This window comes from Lethenteron reissneri, chromosome 40, assembly GCF_015708825.2.
Source record: "Lethenteron reissneri isolate LAM-NWPU_2019-01 chromosome 40, ASM1570882v1, whole genome shotgun sequence".
Lineage (NCBI taxonomy): Eukaryota > Metazoa > Chordata > Hyperoartia > Petromyzontiformes > Petromyzontidae > Lethenteron > Lethenteron reissneri.
In genome coordinates, this window is record NC_083818.1 from 1128333 (window position 1) to 1155321 (window position 26989).

General features: G+C 53.3%; 1 protein-coding gene across 1 annotated transcript; it reads right to left on the reverse strand.

Annotated features, from left to right (window-relative positions):
- Nucleotides 1–170: 170 nt before the first annotated feature.
- On the reverse strand, nt 171–26456 carry LOC133352506 (kelch repeat and BTB domain-containing protein 11-like). Its single transcript, XM_061568190.1, has 4 exons — nt 26199–26456; nt 11401–11580; nt 7609–7969; nt 171–5640 (listed from the first exon to the last, which is right to left on the reverse strand). Exons 2-4 carry the CDS (start codon nt 11418–11420, stop codon nt 4240–4242), a joined length of 1782 nt encoding a protein of 593 aa, XP_061424174.1. The 5' UTR covers nt 11421–11580; nt 26199–26456; the 3' UTR covers nt 171–4239.
- Between the last annotated feature and the right edge of the window lie 533 nt (nt 26457–26989).

Below are 26989 nucleotides of genomic sequence, written 5' to 3' on the forward strand. Positions count from 1 at the left end.
ACAGGGACTCCTCTACTTATGATCGTTCGAGTTACGAACTTTCAGAGATATAAACAAACCTGTCCGTATGTCATGTAGATGCCACATGAAGAACTGGTGGCATCTACATCTGCAGAACGTGAAGAACCAGTGCCATCAACATCTGCAGAACATGAAGAACTGCTGGCATTTACATCTGCAGAACATGAAGAACCAGTGGCATCTACATCTACAGAGCATAAAGAACCAGTGGCATCTACATCTACAGAGCATAAAGAACCAGTGGCATCTACAGCTGCAGAACATAAAGAACCATCGGCATCTACATCTGCAGAACATAAATAACCAGTGGCATCTAGATATGCAGAACATGAAGAACCAGTGGCATCTACATCTGCAGAACATGAAGAACCAGTGGCATCTACATCTCCAGGAGATTTTACAACTTTTAAAGCCACTCCCCGTGTTTCAGGTACACATGTTTGGAATCGACAGGAGTAAAGTTGGAGTCTACGCGGCCGCTCAAAGTGCACTCCTTTCATCGCATTCTTGGCTTCTCAGTACAAATCCAGCCGTGCGCGCCCGAACCAAATCTCAAAATAGCTTTCTGTTTAGTGTCTACGCGTTTCAAAACTACTATGTACAAAAAATAGCATTTCATGGCTTTGCAAACGATAAAGCACTCTTTAGCGAGCTTCCCCCTCATCTTGTGACAAATAGCTCTGAGCAGAATGGCCTGCTATGTGCAAAGAGCAAAGAGTGTGGAGGAGACGTTGCAAATCCATCAGGAGGGCCTCAAGGCCAAAGCTCGGCTTCTGAGGACGAGCAAGTTGGGCCCGTGGGGCCACGTGTAGTGCACTTTAAGCCTGGCGCAAGACTTCTGGGGCCATGCAAATGGCCACCAGGGCTGGGAATTATAACCCTTAAATCAAGCAGACGAACTCTTAGGCCAAGTCGGGAAAAAAAAGCAAATGTAGGCCCATGCAATGTGTCTGCTATCGCTAGTCTGAGCAAGATAGATTCAGAATGAGATGCCGGTTATTTAGGCCTAAAAATACGTTTTAGGAAAGAATGTGCCCTTATTGCCAATACCATGACCTTCATATATGGAGAAGGCTCGTTCGGGGTAAGCTGGGACAAATGTGGACCATGCAAAGAGCCTTCTGTCTCTGCCCTGAAATCTGTAGGCCAAGTAAAAAAATATATCGAGATTGAAGATTATTCAGGCTAAGCCTTGTGCACTTCAGGCAGGCCCTGGTCATACCAGTTGCCAATCAGTGAAATACCGCAGCAGTTTGTATTCACGTGTACCAGGCCTTAGCGTTTCTCTTCGGCCAAATAGAAGGCCTCACAACTGCATGCGCCTCAGGATTTAGGCCTAGTTGAGGATCGTATAGCAGTGCATTGGGGCCGAAGTGATGCAAATTTCAAACGATGGGATTAAGCACGATGGGAGAAAGCCGTAAGCCAGAATTCTTTACTCGCTGATAAGACATTATCAGTCTGAGGGTCGCCACCACATATTTAAAAGACCATTGGGGTTTGACAATGCTCGATCATCAACCGAATCAGGACCAGGCCATGTGGCTGATGTGGCCACCTGATGCCATTAATAGCGCCATGAAAGATTCGGCGGCCTGTGAGTGGTGCGGCCACGAATCCCAAACCATCGACCCGCATCGTGAACACTTTCCCGCCGCCGCCGCTGCTGTCTCGATAACAACATCTAAAATGATGTCTCTAATCTGCTGCTATTAATCCATACGAAAGAAGAAGCATGGTGATGATGGGGGAAGGGAGGGGTGTTTTCACTATTTGTGTATTGTTGAGGGGGCCGCACCGTCAGGGGCCACATTCAAAGGCCACTGGGGGGCCGCCCGTGAGCCCCACCGGGGCCTTGCAAAACGTGGAAGAGTAGGCCAAGCGCCTTCTGGCTCTTGGGGCTCCCTCTAGTCGAGGCCTACATTCCGCCAGCAATGACATAAGACGGCAACATTGCAGGGCCACTCCACTGGTAGCCAGCCACGAGCCACCGGCCCTCTTGATGATGCACCGTCAAGGCCATCAGGGGCCGCCAGTGGCCCCATGGGGACCCTTGCAATGAAGAACACTCCTGCTGTAAGCCATGCAGAGGGCAGTTTTTGGCCTACCAAAAAGAGGCCCTTTGATCAAACAAAGTCTTCAGCCAAGCAGCAAGAAGCCTCAACCGACAAAGGGCTTTGGAGGGGTAGAGGTGGTGGGGGGTGGAGGTGGTGGTGGTGATGGGAGGATTGTGTTGTGCCCAACGAGGTGCGGTCAAGTATGGGTTGCACAGACGTTGAGCGAGCAGCAGTAGCAGCAGCGGCACTGCATCAGCATCATTTTGGCACTCGAGACGACATTCTATTTGCAAAGGCAAAAGCATTGTTTTGTTTTCAAAAAACCCCGGACCTCTCTAATGCCCCATCACAAACATCGCCTACGTTTAACCAGGCCAAATGCCTTCGCCCCTCTTTTATCATCATTATTCTTATTTTGAACGCTTTCATGGACGAATGGTAAAAAAAAAGCTTTGCCCATCATCTCGCCTGACAGCGGTGCGGCGTGGCACGATAACTCTCATGAAAAAAGCGATCCAATACGAACAAACACTTTCGTGTTGTTGTTGTTGTGTATCTGCTTGTGTTGTTGTGTATCAGCTTGTGTTGTTGTGTATCAGCTTGTGTTGTTGTTGTGTATCAGCTTGTGTTGCTGTGTATCAGCTTGTGTTGTTGTTGTGTATCAGCTTGTGTGTTGTGTATCAGCTTGTGTTGTTATCAGCTTGTGTTGTTGTGTATCAGCTTGTGTTGCTGTGTATCAGCTTGTGTTGTTGTTATCAGCTTGTGTTGTTGTGTATCAGCTTGTGTTGCTGTGTATCAGCTTGTGTTGTTGTGTATCAGCTTGTGTTGTTGTGTATCAGCTTGTGTTGTTGTTATCAGCTTGTGTTGTTGTGTATCAGCTTGTGTTGTTGTGTATCAGCTTGTGTTGTAGTTGTTGTGTATCAGCTTGTGTTGTTGTGTATCAGCTTGTGTTGCTGTTTCTGGTGGTGGATTTAACGACACATTTATATTTATGTGATCTAACTCAAAAAAAACTGTTGTGAAAAGGAGGAGGTTTGGGATGGGGAGGGCATGCACGGAGGATGGAGGATAAGGGGTTGAGCAACTTGGAAGTACTGCATATGACGTGGCAGGAAAGCGTAATGCAGAGTCTGTTCCCCTACAACATGGTGATAGTAGTTGCGTTCCTGAAGAAAAATCACATTGTAATGAATGATAATATAGGGTAAAGCGAAGTCCGCGACAACACGTGAGATGCGTACGCAGGCCAAACAAAAACCGAGTGCAGGGTTGCATCTAGAAGCATCCAGCAGCGTGCGATGATGATGCTACGCCGAGGCAGCCGTACGACCGCTCGTTCCTACTCGCGTGACGTAGTTCCGTTCGCTCAATCGCGTTACATCCAATTCGTATCGTCTTTATTTAAACACAGATTGTGTTCCCTCATACATTCATTACGTTCTATCCACTTGGCATTATTAAAACTATAACGCGTTACAGGAGAACAGAGTGCGCAGTATGTGTAATCAGCAAATGTGAGGAGCAGTCTCTGGATGGGTGGGGCACGTGTGCAGGGTGGAGGAGGTCAGTTGACCGTGCCAGGTGTTTGGGAGTGGCACCCAGAGGTCAGCGACCAATGGGAAGACCTCGAGCCAGAAGCAAGAGGCCGTTCTTGGAGGTCACATGCCAAGCCCCCAGCGAAAGCTGCGGGATCAAACGTACCGTGGCGACGACCCGCACGCGTCTAAGTTGAACACTGGCACGTGTTGACGTTTCAGAGCCGTTTTGTAGACGAGCACAGAAGGCAACAGATCCACCGGGCCTGGTATGGCCAAGCAGCCTTGCTTTGTCCACATAGTGGTGGGGGGGGGGGGGGGGGGGTTAAATGGGCACAGCACGGGTAGGGCACGGCACAGGCTAGAGAAGAGATGGGATGGTGTGGGAAAGGAGTGCACAGGGTGGTGGTGTGGTACGTTGGTTTGAGTGGACTTGCGCCCAGCCGCTCCTGTCAGCTGTAATGAGGCGCGGCCTCTCTGCACCAACTCGGCTCGTGAAGGACACCAGTCGGTGGCTGACGGCAGCCGACATTGTGGTCACGACAACGATGACCAGAAAGGCGTAGGAGGAGGAGCAGCGTCGCTCACAGCAAACGGAGCGATGGGTGCCAGCGAGGCACTGCTCCCTACGTCTCCCGATAGCCACCGCCAGCTCCACCGCCGCCGCCGAAGATGTGCTCGGGCAAGCACAAGATGAACGGCACGGGCAGGCCTCGTCCGGACGGCACCGGCCCCAAGGCCCGTACGGCGACGGTGGCAGCGAGCGCCGGGTCCGGCTGCGCCGCTGCGGCCGCCCTGTCTCTCGCTCCGCCGACGCTGCTGCCCTCCCACGTCGGCACCGCTTTCAAGTGGCCCTCGTCGCCGGCGTCGAATCGCATGGCGCATGAGCGGCTCACGCAGAACACCTCCTCTTCCAGTGCGGCGCAGCGGAACGGCGGCGCCAGCGACCGCGTCAGCCGCTCGCCGGGCTTCGGCACCTCCGCCGGTGGCGCCGTCTCGCCGGCAAATCCGGAACCGGCGTGCAGGATGGCGCGCGGGTCGCCCAGTGTCCCGAACGTGGACCACGTCTTGGCGTGCGTGTTGTAGCGCTGGACGGTGACAATCTGTGTCGCTTCATTGCTGCTGCTGTTGTCGGCCGTAACACCGGTAGCAGCACCGGCATAAGCAGCTGCAGCAGCACCGTACGCGATGCTTCCACCACCAGCGGCGGCAGCGGAACCGGCGGCTGCCCTTTCGCTCTCAAACCGCAGCAGCCACCTCCCCACGCCGACCATGTCGGCGGAGCGGTGCCGGCCGGGCGCCATTGGGCACTCGCTCCAGGTGTCGTGCCGCGGCGAGTAGCGCAGCAGGCGGCGGAAGAGCGAGCCGCCCGACACGTACAGCTCCCCGCCACTCTCGGCCGCCTCGTGCGCCACTGCGAAGCAGCCACGCGGCAGCGGCGCGACGGGGCGCCAGCGGCCCGCCCGCGGGTCGTAGCGCTCGACGCTCAGCAGGCACTCGCCGCCCACGGCAAACAGGGCGCCGTCGCACGCCACCAGCCGCAGCTGCGCCCGCGCCTGCTGCATCGGGGGCAGCGGCGCCCACACGTCGGTGCTTGGGTTGTAGCTCCACACCTGCGCCGACGGAGTTCCGGCGGTGGCGGCGGTGGCGGCGGTGCTGGCGGTGCTGCGAGCGGCGGAGGGCTGTGCTGGTGGACCAGCGCTGCCGCTGCTGTTGTTGTTGCCGGTCGAGTTGTTGCTGGCGGTAGAGTTGTTGCTGCCGGTGCGGTGGTGCTTGCTGGTGCCATGGCGCACGTCGCTCGTGCAGGGCGTGGTGGCAGTGGCCACGGAGCCCTGGTGCGTGCCCCCTGTGCCAGTGGTGGTGGTGGCGGCGGTGTTCGGCTGTGTGGCGGTGGCGGCGGTGGCACCCTTGCCGGGCCGGGTGACCCCGCCGGCCACGATAAGGTAGTTGTAGAAAACGCAGAGAGCGCAGCCGCTCAGGTTCACGTGGGGCGGCAGTGGGGACAGCGACACCCATGCCGCCTCCTCCTGGCGGGACGGGAAGGGCATGCGGGCGTGTGTTTGGTGTGGAACACGGACAAATAGGCACGTGGCCAGCCAGGCAGACAGATGGACAGGCAGGCACATTGACGAAATGATTGACAGACAGGCAGACGCATGGAGAGGTATACAAGATTGATAGACAGACCGAGAGGCAGGAAAACAAACAGGGAGACGGATTTACGGGCAGGCACACAGTTACGTGGAGCGGCAGACAGACTTGACTGGAAGGCAGACAGACAGGTTAAACACAACAACAACAACAACCACCATTCGCCACTAAGTGGAGATGACATCACCATGGCGCTTGTGCCAGGCTAAGTGCACTTTAAGGTCATGTGAAGTGTGGAATGCCCACTGGCAGGTCATGGGATAGACCCAGTTGCTATGGGTTGAATGACTGAGATGACTGGCCGATGCATCACCTGTGCCCCCTACTGTGCCAACTTGCTGTGTTCCTCCGCCCTCCGTTGTTGTTGGAGGGCGACTGGCTCCAACTGCCCAGTAGCATCCTTCACGAGCCTCCTCCACAGAGGCCAATCTTGACACCACTGGTACCAGTTATCAGCAAGTCCACTCAGCTCCACATCCTCTTGTACCACATCACTCAATCTCTTCTCTAGCCCGTGCCGTGCCCGTTTAGATCCCGCTATCCGGCCGAACAGAAGCTGTTTAGGCTTCATGTAGCCCGCATGCCCAGCCACCGCAGCCTTGACTGCGGGAGGAGCTCACCGATGGGACTTTGTTCAGATCTTTCGAGGATTTGTGAGCTCCTCACACAATCTAGCCTGATTAAACCCAGGATGGATCGTAGGCAGGTCAGGCTAAATGTTTCTAACTGGCAAAGATGTTCCATTAAGGGGGTCCACGTTTCGCAAGCATACAGAAGGGAGGGCATTACCATGTGATGCGACAGACCAGATAGCTTCCACACAGGGTTATACAGCTGATGAAACGATGATGCCGCTCAACTGATTTGGAGTGAGACCTCTGCTGTCAAACCGGATATGGTCATAGCACACTGCCCAGGTATGAAAAATTCTCCACTCTCTCCACAAATGCCCCATCACAAATGGGGAGTTCTGTTGGTCGAGTGTTTGATGGTACAAAATACCCATTCTAGATTTGAAGCTTTCGTGACTGCAAGGATTCATACTCTTAGGCTTTTTTGGTAAAGTCACGTAGGTAAAAAATAAAATTAATAGAAGTAATAATAGAAATACAATAATAAATCACGACGTTTCGGAGGCAACACAAGTCTCCGTCATCAGGTGGGACCGTCACAGCTAAGATTACTGCATCAAGTGAGGCAAAATTCCCTGTCAGTCCCCAAGGTGAACAGGGAATTTTGCCTCACTTGATGCAGTAAATCTGGCTGTGACGGTCCCATCTGATGACGGAGACTTGTGTTGCCTCCGAAACGTCGTGATTTTTATTGTTTTATTTTTATTAATTTTATTTCATTTTTTACCTACGTGACTTTACCGAAAGAACTAAGAGTCTGACAAATGGGGTTTGGCCAAAACACAAGCAGACAGATTGACAGACATAGGCATGCCAATATGTAGATAGGTAAGACAGTTACATGGAGGGCATACAGACTTGATACAGACTTGCAGACTGTGGAGATGCGGACAAACAGCCAGACGACCAAGATGGAGGAATACGCAATGGGACACGGATGGATGGACACAGACTGATGGCTGGATGTTCATGTAATAGGTTTTACCCTTTCTAGAAATGAAACAGGTTTTAAGATGTTCAAAGACCAAATAGATAACCTTTGCAAGGCATCAAGTCTGCATTAACCACACATTTTTGTGGCAAAACGTGTCAAGCATGATGAAAAATAATCCTAGGTTTTACCCTTTCTGGCAAAGAGGTCCGATAGGTATGGATGTACACATGGTATACGGACGGACGACGGACGGCACACCGGCCATGTCACCCCCTCACCTCGTTGTAGGCGTACATCCACCTCGCCTTCCCCCTCGCCACCGCACCCTCCCCCCCCTCCTCGTCCTCATCCTCGTCCCCATCCTCAGCCGTCGTCAGCGACGACGACGCCGAGGACGCATCGCTGGGCACGGGGCTCTGCGGGCGACTGCCCGCGCGGCTGCCCGCGCGGCTGCCCCCACGGGCCGCCACCGTGGCCGCGGCGGCCGCCTCGAGCGGGGCCACGACGAGCGAGGGGCGGCCCTGGGCGGCGCGGCGAGACAGCACCAGGTCGCGCTCGCACGCCGACAGGCGGCCGTACAGGCTCGGCTCGCGCAGCGCCTCCAGGTAGTGCTGGCTAATGAAGCCTGTACACCTGCTCCTGATTGGGGGGGGGGGGGGGTTAGGTGAGAGAAGGATGAGGGGTAGAAGAGGAGGAGGTTGGAGGAGGTAGTATAGAGGACGAGTGAGTGAGGATAGCGCTCTGGTGGACAGGAGGAGGGAGGATGGAGAGAGGGGAGACGAGGAGGGGGGGTAGAGGGAGGGAGGATTGGGGGCGAGAAGGGTAGAGAGGGAGAGAGGAAAGAAGAGGAGTGAGGGTAGATGAGAGGGGAGGGGGGTGGAGGAGTAGGAGATAGGAGGATGGAGGATAGAGGAGAGGGCATGGAGGCGGAGGGAGGAGGAGTGGGTAGAGGAGGAGGAGGGAGGGTAGAGGAGGGAGGGAGGATAGAGGAGAGGGCATCGAGGAGGAGGGAGGAGTGGGTAGATGAGGAGGAGGGAGAGTCACACCAAGCGGTAACACGATTTCCGCCTGTTGTGGATGTTCGCGGTTTAAGCCCTGTGGCCGCCCTGGTTAACTCTGTGTGGGCTGTCTTCGCCGTGGAGTCACGGTCTATATGTTTGCCAACGTTGAGATGACCCACGAATGGCTGCATGGGTTAGAACCACATCGCAGCATTACCCCCTGTGCCCCCCCACCCCGCCCCCCACCCCCCGTTACTGCAAGATTATAGCCATCTGTGCAACACTATGCTCTCGTGACAGGCATGCAATGTGGATGTAGGTCTTCCTCCTCGCCACTGATCTCAGGATGCCACTTCAACGTCTGCCTCGGCAACCGGCTCTCCTCCACTCTCCACACCACGTGTCCCACCCATCACTACCTCCAAGTCGCTTACACCACCCTCCTCCACTCTCCACGCCACGTGTCCCACCCATCACTACCTCCAAGTCGCTTATCCCATCCTCCTCCACTCTCCACACCACGTGTCCCACCCATCACTACCTCCAAGTCACGTATCCCATCCTCCTCCACTCTCCACACCACGTGTCCCCCCATCACTACCTCCAAGTCGCTTATCCCATCCTCCTCCACTCTCCACACCACGTGTCCCACCCATCACTACCTCCAAGTCACTTATCCCATCCTCCTCCACTCTCCACACCACGTGTCCCACCCATCACTACCTCCAAGTCGCTTACCCCACCCTCCTCCACTCTCCACACCACGTGTCCCACCCATCACTACCTCCAAGTCGCTTATCCAATCCTCCTCCACTCTCGACACCACGTGTCCCACCCATCACTACCTCCAAGTCGCTTATCCCATCCTCCTCCACTCTCCACACCACGTGTCCCACCCATCACTACCTCCAAGTCGCTTATCCCATCCTCCTCCACTCTCCACACCACGTGTCCCACCCATCACTACCTCAAAGTCGTTTACCCCACCCTCCTCCACTCTCCACACCACGTGTCCCACCCATCACTACCTCCAAGTCACGTATCCCATCCTCCTCCACTCTCCACACCACGTGTCCCACCCATCACTACCTCCTCCTCCTCCTATGATTTACACTCACCAAGTTTCCCTGCCTACATTCTATTCACATTCCGAAATGTCACGTTGCTTAACCCGATCCCCCTCCATGCGATTCACCAGCATCCGACCACACAACAACAACGGCCGCCAATCGCCACTAAGTGGCGGAGACGTCACCACGGTACTTGTGCCAGGCTACGTGCGCGTTAAGGCCACGTGACGTGTCGAACGCCCGTTGACAGCAGGTCACGGGACAGACCCAGGTGCCATGGGTCGACTGACTGAGATGACCAGCTGATGCACCTCCAGTGCCCCCTACCGAACACAACCTTAGACTGTAGGGGCAAGTGCGGTTAGCGAGCACCTATAAAGGCCGACACGGGGGTGAGTGGCCAACACCACGCCCTTGGCCGCCTTTGTCTCCCTAGTGGCGATGTTTACACATCGCACCAGGTACTCATTTGAGGCTGAGTCGACCTAGGTGAGGCACAGGACCGGTTCAGATAATCGTCACTGGTGTTGGTCGTGAGCGGGAATCGAACCCGGGACACGTCAGGTTCCTTTGCGCAGCGCGCTAATAACTCCACCACCGCTCCCCACGACCGAACGCGCGCACGTGCGCGCACGTGCGCGCACCCCCCTACCCAATGGCCAACCAAGGTCTCCCAGTTTCCAGTCGCGTCGTTCATCTGGCAGCGTCCTCCCGCGGGACGTTAATTAAGGAGGCGAAAATAAATGAGCGCACAGTTACAGACCTCCAACCCACACGGGAGGCCATTATCCTGCCTCATGCCGACGCACTCAGCGCCTTCGCCTCACCCAGGAGATTCTCCGTTACGTGCCGCGCCTCGTTTAACACCTCGCGACACATTTGTCCGTGAGAATCGTTGACTCGTCAGCCGTCAGCCCGTCGCTGATCCGTCCGTCACGTGTGCGCTAGGTGGGGTCGCCGAGCAAAGACGTCGCACGCGGCTCGGCGTGGCGTGGCTCAAGACGCCTTGGCAGTCGACAGCTCCTGGAATAAACCGGTGGGGTTCTCTATCCGCCGGTCGGTGTGTTGAGTACGGTGTTGTTATTTAAACTAAACATTGTTTTTGTTATCTTACCAGGTAAGGCACCGCTACTGCGCTGTACCGTTATAGCTCTTATGCAGAAGCGGCCTGCCCATCATGAATGACAATTAACAGCTCAACAAAGTGGCTCATCATCATCATTCCCGTGTGGAGATTTAAAGCAGCAGTCATTAAATACTATAAAATATTCTGAACGTGCGATGTATAATCGTGTGGAAATGTTTAGTAGCAGACGTCGTTTCTCAATGAACCTGGAGGGGAAAATACACGCGTCCACCACGGGGAGAGAGAGAAACACGCAGACTTCAAATCTACAGCAGCAGCAGCAGACATCGTCAGGGTCGGGATCGAACCCACGACCTCCTCCTGTACACCAGGCGAGCTAGTTAACATCTCCTAGCCACCGTGGTGATGATGATGAGAGAGAGACGCAGACTTCAAATCTACAACAGCAGCAGGCATCGTCAGGGTCGGGATCGAACCCACGACCTCCTCCTGTACACCAGGCGAGCTAGTTAACATCTCCTAACCACCGTGACGCCCGCATGGAGGGGTCAGGTGGGTGGGGGGGGGGGGGGTAGGGCTGGTGGGTGGGGGGGGTCGGGCTGGTGGGGGGGGTCAGATGGGTGGGGGCTCAGGTGGGTGGGGGGGGGCTCAGGTGGGTGGGGGGGGGTCAGATTGGTTGGGGGGGGGAGATCGGGTGGGGGTGGGATCAGGTGGGCGGGGGCGGGGGTCGGGTAGGTTGGGCAGGGTTCTGGTGGGTGTCGGTGGGGTCTGGTGGGTGGGGGTCAAGTGGATGGAGGGGGTCGGGTGGGGGGGGCTCATGTGGGTGGGGGCTCAGGTGGGTGAGGGGGGCTCATGTGGGTGGGGGTTCAGGTGGGTAGGGGGGGCTCATGTGGGTGGGGGGGGGGCTGACACCTTGAGCTGGGAGAGCGCATGGCTCTTGGCGATGGCGAGCAGCTGCGTGCAGCTGCTCAGCTCGAGCCGGGAGCCGAGGGCCTCCAGGGCGGCTCGCTCCACGCCGGGCATCTGCAGCGAGCGAGCGGCCGTCATCACGTCCAGCAGGAAGGGCGGAACGTCGGCCCGTGGGAGGCCGCCCTGCACACGCGGTGGAAGAGGGCGGGTGGGGTGGGGGTGGGTGGGTGGGGTGGGGTGGGGAGGGGGTGACGGGGTCAAGTTTGGTCAGATCGTCGTCTTGGTCATTGTTGTTGTTACGACTCTTCAATGAAACCATCACCACCACCACCACAGTGATAGTATCACAACCACAATAACCACACCACAACCAAACGTCCTATAACATCACCACCACAATCACACCACCTTCACCACGTTCCCAACATCACCACCACAACCACCATCGTTCGCTACTAGATTCATAACATCCCCATCACTACCACCACCACCATCATCATCACAACCACCATCCAAATAAAGTTACCACCACAATCACCAAATTCACAACACCATAGACAAATATCCCCCGTATAGCCTTAACAGACTGTTAGGCAAAGTGCGGTTAGCGAGCAGCTATGAAGACCGGCACGGCACAAGAGAGAGGGTGGGTGGCCAACACCACGCCCGGCCGCCTTTGTCTCCCTAATGGCGATGTTTACACATCGCACCAGGTACTAATTTTAGGCTGAGTCGACCTACGGAAGGACCAGGACCGGTTCAGATAATCGTCACGGGTGTTGGCCGTGAGTGGGAATCGAATTGGGGGTCGCTGCTGCGCCACCGCTCCCCACAAAGAGCCTTAACAGACTGTTGGGGCAAGTGCTGTTAGCGAGCAGCACCTATGAAGGTGGACAGCACCAGCTTCGTAGCGCGAGCCGCTGCTGCGCTGCCGCTCCCCCACGATCACCAAAATCCCAGCACCACCGTCCTCACCATCTGCTCACCTGTGGACGCACGCGGCCCGTGTAGGCGCACCGCACGAGCGCACTCGCCGTTCCCGGGCCGAGTCCCGGCACGGCCCTGAGTGCGATCACGCGCCTGGACGCGCGCGCCCTGAAGTAGTCGCTGGCGGCGCCGAGCACGGCCGCGTGGGCGCCCAGCGGCCGGTGGTGGCCCCGCACCTCCAGCACCACGTCGGGGCGGCCCGCGGCACGCCAGGCCCTCAGGGCCACCGCGTCGTCGTCGTCGTCACCATCATCAACATCAGCGGGAAAACGAGCAGCCGCAGGAAGAGCAGCAGCGCAGGGGTTGGTGGTTGTGACAAGGCCTGACGGAGTCGCGATCTGGACCGTGGACGAGGCGATGGAGTCATCGTCGTCACCACCATCGCCGACATCATCACCAGCATCAGTGGGAGAATGTGCAGCAGGAGCGCAGGGGTTGGTGGTTGTGGCAAGGCTCGACGGAGTCGCGATCCGCACCGTGGACGAGGTAACTGAGTCAGCGTCGTCGTCAGCAGCAACAGCTGATGATGACGCTGATGATGACGCTGATGATGCATGGCCCGTGTCGTTGTTCTCGTCAGGAGCGGTACCGCGATGATGAGTCGTGCCAGCAGCAACTGCTGCTGCACCACCACCACCGTCACCACCGTCACCAGTAGCGGCGTCGCCGTCATGGTCAGCGTGATGATGATGATGATCGTGTTGAGGAGGTAGATGAGGAGGCTTTGTTATCGGATAGGTGTTGGTTGGAGACCTTCCAGCCTCTGTCTGTTGACGAGGACGACGACGACGATCCATCTCGCCATAGTCCGCAGTCGCTTCGTGTTGAGTATCCGCCTTCACCTCGCCGTGAGCCACGGAGACGTCCGCGTTTGTCACCTGAATGGTCGCAGCAGCAGCAGCAGCAGCTGCCTCTGACGTTGTTTCCATTGTCCCCAGTGTCTCCATTGTCCCCAGTGTCTCCATTGTCCCCAGTGTCTCTGTCCCCAGTGTCTCTGTCCCCAATGTCTCTGTCCCCAATGTCTCTGTCCCCAGCAGTGTCTCTGTCTCTGACGTCGTCTCCATTGTCCCCAGTGTCTCTGTCCCCAGTGTCTCTGTCCCCAGTGTCTCTGTCCCCAGTGTCTCTGTCCCCAATGTCTCTGTCCCCAGTGTCTCTGTCCCCAGTGTCTCTGTCCCCAGTGTCTCTGTCCCCAATGTATCTGTCCCCAGCATTGTCTCCATTGTCCCCAGTGTCTCCATTGTCCCCAGTGTCTCCATTGTCCCCAGTGTCTCTGTCCCCAATGTCTCTGTCCCCAGCAGTGTCTCTGTCTCTGACGTTGTTTCCATGGTCCCCAGTGTCTCTGTCCCCAGTGTCTCCATTGTCCCCAGTGTCTCTGTCCCCAGTGTCTCTGTCCCCAGTGTCTCTGTCCCCAGTGTCTCTGTCCCCAATGTCTCTGTCCCCAGTGTCTCTGTCCCCAATGTCTCTGTCCCCAATGTCTCTGTCCCCAGTGTCTCTGTCCCCAGTGTCTCTGTCCCCAATGTCTCTGTCCCCAGCAGTGTCTCCATTGTCCCCAGCAGTGTTTCCATTGTCCCCAGTGTCTCCATTGTCCCAAGTGTCTCTGTCCCCAGCAGTGTCTCTGTCTCTGACGTTGTTTCCATTGTCCCCAGTGTCTCTGTCCCCAGTGTCTCCATTGTCCCCAGTGTCTCTGTCCCCAGTGTCTCTGTCCCCAGTGTCTCTGTCCCCAGTGTCTCTGTTCCCAATGTCTCTGTCCCCAGTGTCTCTGTCCCCAATGTCTCTGTCCCCAGCAGTGTCTCCATTGTCCCCAGTGTCTCCATTGTCCCCAGTGTCTCTGTCCCCAGTGTCTCTGTCCCCAATGTCTCTGTCCCCAGTGTCTCTGTCCCCAGCAGTGTCTCCATTGTCCCCAGTGTCTCCATTGTCCCCAGTGTCTCCATTGTCCCCAGTGTCTCTGTTCCCAATGTCTCTGTCCCCAATGTCTCTGTCCCCAGTAGTGCAGCTGCCTCTGACGTTGTCTCCATTGTCTCTAGTGTCTCTGTCCCCAGTGTCTCTGTCTCCAGTGTCTCAGTCTCCACCGTCGCCCCTCCCCCACCCCTCCGTCTCACCGACCCCCCCGGTCCCGGCATGACCCGGGTTCGAGTCTCCCTGCCGGGGTTCTGGCTCAGGCCCCAGTCGTCAGCGGGGTCCCAGTCCCAGTCGCATCCCGGGCCCCAATCCCACTCCTGCCTCCTGCCCCAACCCGTGCCCTGCCCGGGGCCCTGCTCGCCCTCCCTGTCGTCCTGGCTCTGGTGCAAGACCCAGTCACATGCCGGGTCCCAATCCCACTCCTGCTCCTCGTCCTGACCCCGCTCCTGACCCCTGTTCTGACCCCGCTCCTGACCCCGCTCCTGACCCCTGTTCTGACCCCGCTCCTGACCCCTGTTCTGACCCCTGGTCTGATCCCGCTCCTGACCCCGCTCCTGACCCCGCTCCTGACCCCTGTTCTGACCCCTGGTCTGATCCCGCTCCTGACCCCGCTCCTGACCCCGCTCCTGACACCCGGCCTGGTGTCCAACCTGGTGACGCGCCTGCTCCCAGTTCGACTTGCATCCCAAGTCCCCGGATGTAGCCTGGTGCTGGTCTCCTTCACGGCTCTGGTCCCGGTGTTGATTCCGCTCCTCCTCCTCCTGGATTCTGTTGTGCTCCCAGGTGGCCTTGTCCTGGTCTCCTTCTCGGTCCAGGTCCTGCGTCCGGTTCTGATCTTGGCCCCGGTCCCGTGCCTGGCTTTGGTTCCGTCTCCTCCTCCTTTGGAAGAAGGCGAAGGTGAGCGTGAGGGTGAGCAGCGTGGTGAGCAGCAGGGTGATGCTCACCACTCGCGAGCCCGGCGCCAGGAACCCCGGGGGGTCGAGGGGACCCGAGGGGGGCTGCAGGTTCAGCGCAGGAGACGGTGGCCCCTGCTCCAATCCTCCGGGGTTCATCTCGTGGGGTGAACACGAGGAGACGTGTACACGAGGAGAGGTTGTGTGTAGGGGTGTGTGTGTGGGTGTGTAGGGGTGTGTGTGTGTGTGTGTAGAGACACTGTGTGTGTGGTGGTGGTGGTGGTAGAAGAGAGGTACACGCGTGTGGATCCGTGTGACACGGATCCACACGACCCACGTCACCACTCGATACCGGACAGTGCTGGCAGGACCCGGTACGGGGTCACGTCACTTATTTACCACTGCGCGCGTGCGTGACAGCGAGAGAGATAAAGTGTCTGTGTGTGTGTAAGTGTCTGTGTGTGTGTCTGTGTGTGTGCGTGCGTGTGTGACAGCGAGAGAAAGTGTCTGTGTGTGTGTGCGTGCGTGCGTGTGCGTGCGTGCGTGTGTGTGTGTGCGTGCGTGTGTGTGTGTGTGCGTGCGTGCGTGTGTGTGTGTGCGTGTGTGTGTGCGTGCGTGTGTGTGTGTGCGTGCGTGACAGCGAGAGATATAAGTGTGTGTGTGTCTGTGTGTGTGTCTGTGTGTGTGCGTGCGTGTGTGCGTGTGTGTGCGTGTGCGTGCGTGTGTGTGTGTGCGTGCGTGTGTGACAGCGAGAGATATAAAGTGTGTGTGTGTGTGTGCGTGTGTGTGTGTGTCTGTGTGGGTGTGTGCGTGTGTGTGACAGTGAGATATAAAGTGTGTGTGCGTGTGTGTGTGTGTGCGTGTGTGACAGTGAGAGATATAAAGTGTGTGTGTCTGTGTGTGTGTCTGTGTGTGTGTGTCTGTGTGTGCGTGTGTGTGTGCGTGTGTGACAGTGAGAGATATAAAGTCTGTGTGTGTCTGTGTGTGTGTCTGTGTGTGTGCGTGCGTGTGTGACAGCGAGAGATATAAAGTGTCTGTGTGTGTGTGTGGGTGTAAGTGTCTGTGTGTGTGTGTGCGTGCGTGTGTGACAGCGAGAGAGATAAAGTGTCTGTGTGTGTGTTTGTGAGTGTGTGTGTGTGACAGCGAGAGAGATACAGTGTCTGTGTTTGTGTGTGTCTGTGTGTGTGTAAGTGTCTGTGTGTGTGTCTGTATGTGTGTGTGTGTTTCTGTGTGTGTGACAGCGAGAGAGATACAGTGTCTGTGTTTGTGTGTGTCTGTGTGTGTGTAAGTGTCTGTGTGTGTGTCTGTATGTGTGTGTGTGTTTCTGTGTGTGTGTGACAGCGAGAGATAAAGTGTCTGTGTGTGGGTGTCTGTGTGTGTGTAAGTGTCTGTGTGTGTGTCTGTGTGTGTGTTTCTGTGTGTGTGACAGCGAGAGAGATAAAGTGTATGTGTGTGTGTCTGTGTGTGTGGGTGTCTGTGAGTGAGTGTGTGAGTGTGTGGGGAGCGGTAGTGTAGCGGTCAGCGCGTTGCACTACGAACCCGGGGAACCGAGTTCGATTCCAGCTCACGGTCAACACCCGTGACGATTATTTGAACCGGTCCTGGGCCTCCCCTAGGTCGACTCAGCCTCAAATGAGTAGCCGGTGTGGTGTGTAGTAAACATCGCCACCGGGAAGACAAAGGCGGCCGGGCGTGGTGCTGGAAACCCACCCCCCTCGTCTGCCGTGCCGGCCTTCATGGGTGCTGCTACTCGCTAACAGCACTTGCCCCAACAGTCTGCTACAGACTACACGGGGGTTTCGTGTGAGAGAGGAGGCGGTGTGTGTGTGTATATGATGTACACGTGTGTGTCTGTGTGTGTCTTGTGTGTCTTGTGTGTGTGGGTGTCTGTGTGTGTGTGTGTCTGTGTGATGTACACGTGTACGTGTGTGTGTGTGAGGTCGTGTGTGAGACGAAGAAAGAGAGAGTGGGGAGTATCGGGCAAGGCCGTCGCCATGGAGTCAACATTGGGGGGGACCAAATATTCTAGGGGGTCTAGGGCCCCCCTCCCCCCCCCCCCAGAAAAAAATCTAAATTTGAAAACAAATTTCCTGCCATTTTCTGCCTAAAATATTAAAAAATTCACTAGCACATGGAATGCACTTTTTATTTATATTTTACAATAATGTCTAATAGTGTATTGTATTACATTGCTCTGTTTTTACTTTTTTACCATTTCTTGTTTCATTGTATGTAATGGCAGAGATTAGGGACTTATAAAGTACAACCATAACCACAATCATATAAACAGAAATCTATGCATTGTTATATGAATACAAGTTCAGATAATGTGGCCAAGGTTTAGCATTTTTTTTTTTCATTTACATAGCATAGAAATGTTTATATATATTGTTTATAGCAATATATTGGGGGGGATATTTTGAACATATTTGAATATTCGGGGTGGGGGGGGGGATGTGTCCCCGTTCCCCCCAATATATAGTATAATTACGGCCTGGTGTATCGGGTATCTACACAACCGGCACCATCAACATCACAACCAATTTCATCAACAGCCATCAACAACACCAACAACCATCAACACCACCAACAACAGCCATCATCAACCACGTTCATTAACAACAACCATCTGGTGCCATCACCATCAGCCCTCCAACCATCGCAACCATCACCACCACCCCCAGCGTGGCTGTGAGCCTGTGAATGTTTACGAATTTGCCTGTTGCTGCCTGTAAACCCTTTTTAGAGTCTGAGCGGCGTTCGTTTGTTACCCTTTGAGTTGCGCATTCACATTGTGTGTATGGCGTTCATTGTATGATGTACACAAGCGTGTGTATGATGTACACGTGGATGTGTGTGTGTATGATGTACACGTGTGTGTGTATGATGTACACGTGTGTGTGTATGATGTACACGTGGGTGTGTGTGTGTGTATGGTGTACACGTGGGTGTGTGTATGGTGTACACGTGGGTGTGTGTGTGTGTGTATGGTGTACACGTGGGTGTGTGTATGGTGTACACGTGGGTGTGTGTGTGCAAACGCGTGCACGTGGGGAGCGGTGGCGCAGCGGTTAGCGCTGCATTCAGCGCTCCGAACCCGGCAGGCGGGACCCAAGTTTGCTTACGGTCAACAACATTGATGGACATATATAAACTAGTCATGGGCCTCCCCTAGGTCGACTCAGCCTCAAAAGAGTTACCTGGTGGTGTCTAAACATCAGCACTGGGAAGACAAAGGCGGCTGGGGGTGGTTGCTGGCCACCCACCCCTCGTGTGCCGCTAACAGCACTTGCCCCAACAGTCTGTTGCAGACTTTACGAAGGGGGTAAGTTTTGCCTTGTATTTACGTATGTATGAAAATACGCACTGTACTAGTTTTTCTGTTACTATGCATATTGTGAGTTTTTTTAAACTTTAACTATTTATTGATGAACTCTTTCCAACCAAGCCTCCGTCGGTGTGACGCTGGAGACACCACGAGGTGTCTGTCGAGTGAAGTTCACCCGACATGAACCACTGTGCCATGACGTTGAGTTGCTTTTCGGGACTTTGCCTACAGAATTAAAAACAATCTGCCACCCTTTTATTTCGATTTAAAGCTTTCGTGACTGCAGGGAACATAATAAAATAAAATATTATTTTATTTTATTATGTTTTATTTTTATTATTTTATTACTTCCCTTCTACGTGACTTTACCGAAAGAACCAAGAAGATGAATCTGCCACCCGTCAACATCAACACACCGTGTGTGAGTGTGTGGCCTTGAAAATAAACTACAAAGGGACTCCTCTACATACGAACAAGTGAGGTTCCAGAGGTCTGTTCGTAAGTCGATTTGTTCGTAAGACCAACTTTACTCCTGTCGATTCCAAACGCGTTGTACGGCGTGTCCACTAAACACGCGGAATGGCTTTAGAATTTGTATAATCCCCTGTAGACGTAGATGCCACTGGTTCTTCATGTTCTACAGATGTAGATTGCCACTAGTTATTCATGTTCTGCAGATGTAAATGCCACTGGTTCTTCACGTTCTACAGATGTAGATGCCACTGGTTCTTCACGTTCTGCAGATGTAGATGCCACTGGTTCTTCACGTTCTGCAGATGTAGATGCCACTGGTTCTTCACGTTCTGCAGATGTAAATGCCACTGGTTCTTCAAGTTCTGCAGATGTAGATGCCACTGGTTCTTCATGTTCTGCAGATGTAGATGCCACTTGTTCTTCACGTTCTGCAGATGTAGATGCCACTAGTTCTTCACGTTCTGCAGATGTAGATGCCACTGGTTCTTCATGTTCTGCAGATGTAGATGTCACTTGTTCTTCATGTTCTGCAGATGTAGATGCCACTGATTCTTCATGTTCTGCAGATGTAGATGCCACTAGTTCTTCATGTTCTGCAGATGTAGATGCCACTGGTTCTTCATGTTCTGCCGATGTAGATACCACTGGTTCTTCATGTTCTGCAGATGTAGATACCACTGCTTCTTCACGTTCTGCAGATGTAGATGCCACTAGTTCTTTACGTTCTGCAGATGTAGATGCCACTGGTTCTTCAAGTTCTGCAGATGGAGATGCCACTGGTTCTTCATGTTCTGCAGATGTAGATGCCACTGGTTCTTCACGTTCTGCAGATGTAGATGCCACTAGTTCTTCATGTTCTGCAGATGTAGATGCCACTGGTTCTTCATGCTCTGCAGATGTAGATGCCACTAGTTCTTCATGTTCTGCAGATGTAGATGCCACTGATTCTTCATGTTCTGCAGATGTAGATGCCACTAGTTCTTAATGTTCTGCAGATGTAGATGCCACTGGTTCTTCATGTTCTGCAGATGTAGATGCAACTGGTTTTTTATGTTCTGCGGATGTAGATGTCACTTGTTCTTCATGTTCTGTAGATGTAGATGCCACTGGTTCTTCATGTTCTGCAGATGCCACCACCGCTATCTATTGCGCGGTGGTGGAACTTCCGACTCTCGGTCCAAACAGGCAACTGGACATACGGACAGGTTTGTTCATATCTCTGAAAGATAGTAAGTCGAACGTTCGTAAGTAGAGGAGTCCCTGTATCAACGGCGTCGTGTCGGGCAATAGCCATTCTTCATGGCCATTTAAAACAGAGGGGCCAGCAGAGACAGAGACAGGAGCGGATGATAAGAGATGGCGACTGCATTCGTTAACACCGTGGCATTGCCCGATGAGAATGTCATTTGTTTTTTAAAACGCCAATCCTCTTCCGTTGAGTTTGTTACCTAACTCGCAGTCGCCACCGACTACCGGGACGCATCCCCTTCCGATGAACGAAGCGCGCTACTGACCCAACGCGCTCAGGATGGCCAGGCGTGGAAGGATCGACCGTTGCTGTACCCTTGTCTGGATGGGGAATGCATTGTGCCGGAAGCATTCTACGATTTTTTTCCTTTCCATATGAATACGAGGAGTGCACACGTATTGATTTTCCGTCGTTCTTTTGTGCTCGTGTACTGCCACCATCCTAGCGGCAGCGTCGCCAACTAATTTAACATTCATAAGAGGGTAGAATTGGTCGTGTGTATTTTGCTATTCGATGCGTGTGTAAGAATCGATGTTTAACCTTTCTAGCAATAAAATAGGAGGCGTTAGGATGTTCGAACAACAAATATATACATTTTGCAAGGCATTAAACCACACGTCCTTGTGGTGAACATGCAAACAAAACATGCTCTAATAATAATATATGCATTGTCTTTGTAACTGATTGGCCTACACCAGAGACAACCTTCTCTGTGGCCTAGTCTCACCAGCAGTATCAGACCAGAGAACGCCAAGAGGCGGACAGTACAAAGGCAATGCCACTATCAGATCATTTATAGCTGGGGGTGAGCAGCTATATCATGGGACCTTTTTTGCCAGTATCCAATAATATATGCATTTCAAAGACTATGCAAATATCGTCAGATAATGTTTGCATGTTTTTCCACAAGTGCTGTGTGTGGTGAATGCAGACTTGATGCCTTGCAAAAGGTTTCTCTTTGGTGTTTGAACATCTGAACCGCCTGCTGGTCCCCAGACTTACAGGTGGTCCGCGATGGTGGTGATGCAAACGCAGCTTGAGCCTGACAACAATGGCGATGTTAATTATACCTTTGTTTCGGACATTAATTCATATTCTACTCATGATATTTAATTTATAAATGAAGTTAGGTAAAACGACCTTGACTAAACTACCCCTAAAAAAAGCCCAAAACCTCTTAGAGCTATGTTTGAAAAGAATATGTTTCTATGTTCCGGTAATATTAAATAATGTTGTATTCCTGCCATATGACTTGGAGAAAAAGCCACGCGACCGCGGGGAGAGAGAGACACCGCAAACTCCCAAATATACAGCAGGCGTCAGGGTTGGGATCGAACCCACGACTTCCTGCATACCATGCGAGGTAGTTAACATATCCAAGCCACCGTGGTGATGATGATGAGAGATTGAGAGAGAGACACCGCAAACTCCAAATATACAGCAGGTGTCGAGGTGGAGATCGAACCCACGACCTCCTGCATACCAGGCGAGGTAGTTAACATCTCCAAGCCACCGTGGTGATGATGATGAGAGATTGAGAGAGAGACACCGCAAACTCCAAATATACAGTAGGCGTCGAGGTGGAGATCGAACCCACGACCTCCTGCATACCAGGCGAGGTAGTTAACATCTCCTAGCCACCGTGGTGATGATGATGAGAGATTGAGAGAGAGACACCGCAAACTCCAAATATACAGTAGGCGTCGAGGTGGAGATCGAACCCACGACCTCCTGCAGACCAGGCGAGGTAGTTAACATCTCCTAGTTACCGTGGTGATGATGATGAGAGATTGAGAGAGAGACACCGCAAACTCCAAATATACAGCAGGCGTCGAGGTGGAGATCGAACCCACGACCTCCTGCACACCAGGCGAGGTAGTTAACATCTCCTAGCCACCGTGGTGATGATGATGAGAGATTGAGAGACACCGCAAACTCCAAATATACAGCAGGCGTCGAGGTGGAGATCGAACCCACGACCTCCTGCAGACGAGGCGAGGTAGTTAACATCTCCAAGCCACCGTGGTGATGGTGATGAGAGATTGAGAGAGAGACACCGCAAACTCCAAATATACAGTAGGCGTCGAGGTGGAGATCGAACCCACGACCTCCTGCAGACCAGGCGAGGTAGTTAACATCTCCTAGCCACCGTGGTGATGATGATGAGAGATTGAGAGAGAGACACCGCAAACTCCAAATATACAGTCGGCGTCGAGGTGGAGATCGAACCCACGACCTCCTGCAGACCAGGCGAGGTAGTCAACATCTCGCCCAATGTTCATAGATTACACTCAAGGACAAAATAAGTCCTCAATTTATTTCAAAATAATAATTATTCATTCGTCGCGCGTGAACGTTAACGGGCGTCAGTTTGAACGTTTAGAAAAAAATAAAAATAAACAAAACCCCGATGCGATTTGTTCAAACTAAAAGACAACGACCTCGTGCGCGTGTGCCCTGACCTGCGGGGGCCACCCCACTTGCTCTACGCGTCGACGATTTAAATGCGTGAGAGGGGAGGGGAGGTTTCTCGTCATCGATGGCATCGGAGTCTTCACCCGCTCGCAGTCAACGGAGTGTTGCAGGGCTGCACTGGCGGCTGGACCCGTGCGTCCGTGCGCCGCGTGTAGCGAGAGGTGTGGGCGGTGGCGCAGTGGTGAGCGCACCGCGCTGCGGCCGGGCGTGGTGTTGGCCACCCACCCCCACCTCGTGTGCCACAGTGCCGGACAAGGCCGTAATTATAATATATATTGGGGGGGGGAGGGGGACACCCCCCCCCAATATTCAAATATGCTTAAAATGTCCCCCCCAATATATTGCTATACATAGTTTTTTTGCTATGCTATGGAAATAAAAAGAAAAAATTGCTAAACCTTGGCCACAATATCTGGACTTGTCTTCATATAAATCAATACATAGATTTCTGTTCATATGATTGTGGTTATGGTTGTACTTTATTAATCCCTAATCTCTGCTATTACAGACAATGAAACAAAAAATGGTAAAAAAGAAAAAACAGAGCAATGTAATACGATACACTATTAGACATTATTGTAAAATATAAATAAAACGTCCATCCCATGTGTTAGTGAATTTTTAAATATTTTAGGCAGGAAATTCGTTTTCAAATTAAAATATTTTTCTGGGTTGGGACCCCCAGACACCCTGGAAGATTTGGTCCCCCCCAATGTTGACTCCATGGCTACGGCCTTGGTGCCGGCCTTCATCGGTGCTACTCTCTAGCAGCACTTGCCCCAACAGTCTATTAAGGTTATATGGGGGATCTTTTGGGAGCTGTGGCGCAGTGGTTAGCGCATCGTGCTGCGAACCCTGAATCTACCAGAGTTCGATTCCTGAAACACCGGTGGCGAATATATGAACCGGTACTGGGTCTCCCCTTGGTCGACTCAGCCTCAAATGAGTACCTGGTGTAGCGGTGTGTAAAAACATCGCCGCTGGGGAAGACAAAGGCGGCCGGACCTGGTGCTGACCACCCACCCCCACCTCGCGTGCCGGCGGCGGCCTTAATAGGTGTTCGCTAACAGCACTTTGGCCCAACATTCTGTGTGTAGGCGACGAGCGGAATGCTGTTGTGGTGCGTTGTGTGTGCTTGCACGTCGAGTTGGAAAAGCCATAGTGCACCTAGCCTGGCACCATCACCGTGGCGACGCCAACCCGCCACTTGGTGGGCAGGTTGTGGCCACGTGTGCGCGGATGAGCGGTGGGCGCAGTGGTTAGCGCGTTGCCACAGCGGGGCCAGTACCGGCCATCCGAGTTCGATTCCTGTCCACGGCTCGTGACATCGGTGACAAATATCTGAGTCGGTTCTGTAATCCCTTAGGTCGACTCAGCCTTAACTGAGTGCCTGGGTTTGTGAAATGAATAAAACCGGACGCGCACACATCAGCACTGGGAAGACAAAGGCGGTCGGGCACGGCACTGACCTCCCCCGCAGTGCTGTGAGCGCCTTGGGAGCGTGACTGGATTGTTAATTAGCGTAATTAACACAGTTGACATGGCAACGTGAGAAGATTACCCCATTGACACTGATGATGATGTTGGTGATGTTGTTGTGACTTTGTTCGTGGTGGTGGTATTGAGATGGGTGGGTGACGATTCTGGTGATGATGTTGCTGATGGTGATGTTGTCGATGTCTGGGTGATGGTGGTGGTGATGATTCTGGTGATGATGATAGTGATGATGGCGGTGGTGATGCAGGAATGTCAACTCAAACAAAGATCCCCCGTATAGCCCAAACAGACTGTTGTGGCAAGTGCTGTCAACGAGCAGCACCTATGAAGGCCGGCACGGCACACGAGGGAATTCTTGGCCAGCACCACGACCGGCCGCCTTTGTCTCCCTAGTGGCGATGTTTATAGACCGCACCAGGTACTCATTTGTGGCCGAGTCGACATAGGGGTGGCCCAGAGCCGGTTCAGATAAACGTCACCGGTGTTGGCCGTGAGCGGGAATCCAACTGAGGTCGCCGGGTTCGTAGCGCAGCGCACTCACCGCTACACACACACAACTCACACACACACACAACTCACACACACACACACAACTCACACACAGACAACCCACACACAACTCACACAACTCACACACACACAACTCACACACACACAACTCACACAACTCACACACACACAACTCACACACAACTCACACAACACACACACAACTCACTCACACACACACAACCTCACACACACACAACTCACACACACACAACTCACACACACACACAACTCTCACACACACAATTCATACACACAACTCACATACACACACAACTCACACACAACTCACACACACAACTCACACACACACACCTCACATACACACGCAACTCACATAACTCACACACACACAACTCACACACAACTCACACACACAACTCACACACACAACTCACACACACAACTCACACACAAACTCACACACACACTGACACACACACACACAACTCACACACACAACTCACACACACAACTCACCCACACACACCTCACACAAACTCACACACACTCACACACACAACTCACACACACAACTTACACACACACACAACTCACACACACACAACTCACACACAACTCACACACACAACTCACACCCACAACTCACACACACAACTCACACACAAACACACACACTGACACACACACACACAACTCACACACAACTCACACACACACCTCACACACAACTCACACACCTCACACACGGCTCATGACCTCTACAAATCGGCAGCGGTGATGCCCTTGCTGGACGTGCTGGTGATGATGATGTTCGTTATGCTGCCACTGATAATAATCCTGATGATGGTGTTGATGCTGATGGAGATGATTATGATTTGTAATGATAGAGCAATGATGATGTTATGATGTACTGATTATGATTACTGTGGTGATGATAATGATGATTGTGGTAATGATCATGGTAATCACGATGATGATAAAGATGACGTAATGATGTATTGATGGTGATGCAATGATGTGCTGCTGATCGTAGTAACGATGGTGGTAATGATATTTGATTACTATGATGGACGATAGTAATTGTAATGAATAATATAATGTACGAACCATGTTGATTGAGATCACTTTGGTGACGATGCGATGATGAATATGATGATGCACTGATGGTATTGATGGTGAATACGGTGGGATGATGATGATGATGATGTACTAATGGTGTTGATGGTGAATACGGTGGGAGGATGATGATGATGTACTGATGGTGTTGATGGTGAATACGGTGGGATGATGATGATGATGTACTGATGGTGTTGATGGTGAATACGGTGGGATGATGATGATGATGTACTGATGGTGTTGATGGTGAATATGGTGGGATGATGATGATGATGATGTACTGATGGTATTGATGGTGAATACGATGCGATGATGATGACGATTATGGTCGTGGTGCTGATGAGGTGAATACCAAGAAAGCATTACTCACTCGCTTCACCGCTGCGGTCACAGCAGCCACCTCCTCACTGACGAGGTTTCTGGGTTCCTCGTCGAGGTGATTGATGACGGCGATGATGGAGACAGCGCTCTGGCCACTTCAATTCATCGACGCGGTGCCGAGGTTGATCGGATGTGCTGGATCGTGAGCTGGTGACGATGGGATGGTGATGCGGTGATGCGCTGGGTGATGAGGTGAGAGATTATCGGTCTCTTGCTGCTCCCTCGTCGCGTTCCTCATCCTCGTCGCGTTCTGTCTCCTCCGCGTGACGCACGCGCGCGGGACCCGCCCGCTCATCACGAACATCCAGGGGGCGCGCGCGTGCGCGTGCGTGCGTGGGCTCGTGCGTGATGCCGTGGGGTTGGCGATGGTGGTGGCGATGGGGGGTCGCGTGCGGTGATGGTGATGATGATGAATGTGATGGTGTGGGGTGATGGGGGATGGCGTGTGATGATGATGATGGATGTGATGGTGTGGGGTGAGAGGTGGGGTGATGATGATGGGGGATGGCGAGCGATGATGGTGATGATGATGAATGTGATGGTTTGGGGTGATGGTTGATGGCGAGCGATGATGGTGATGATGAATGTGATGGTGTGGGGTGATGGGTGGGGTGATGGTAGTGGTGATGGGGGGTCGCATGCGATGGTGGTGAATATGATGGTGTGGGGTGATGGTGGTGATGGGGGATCGCGTGCGATGGGGATGATGAATGTGTGATGGTGCCGGGTGATGGCGGTTCGCGTGTGATGATGATGAATGTGAAATGATAAGGGATAACA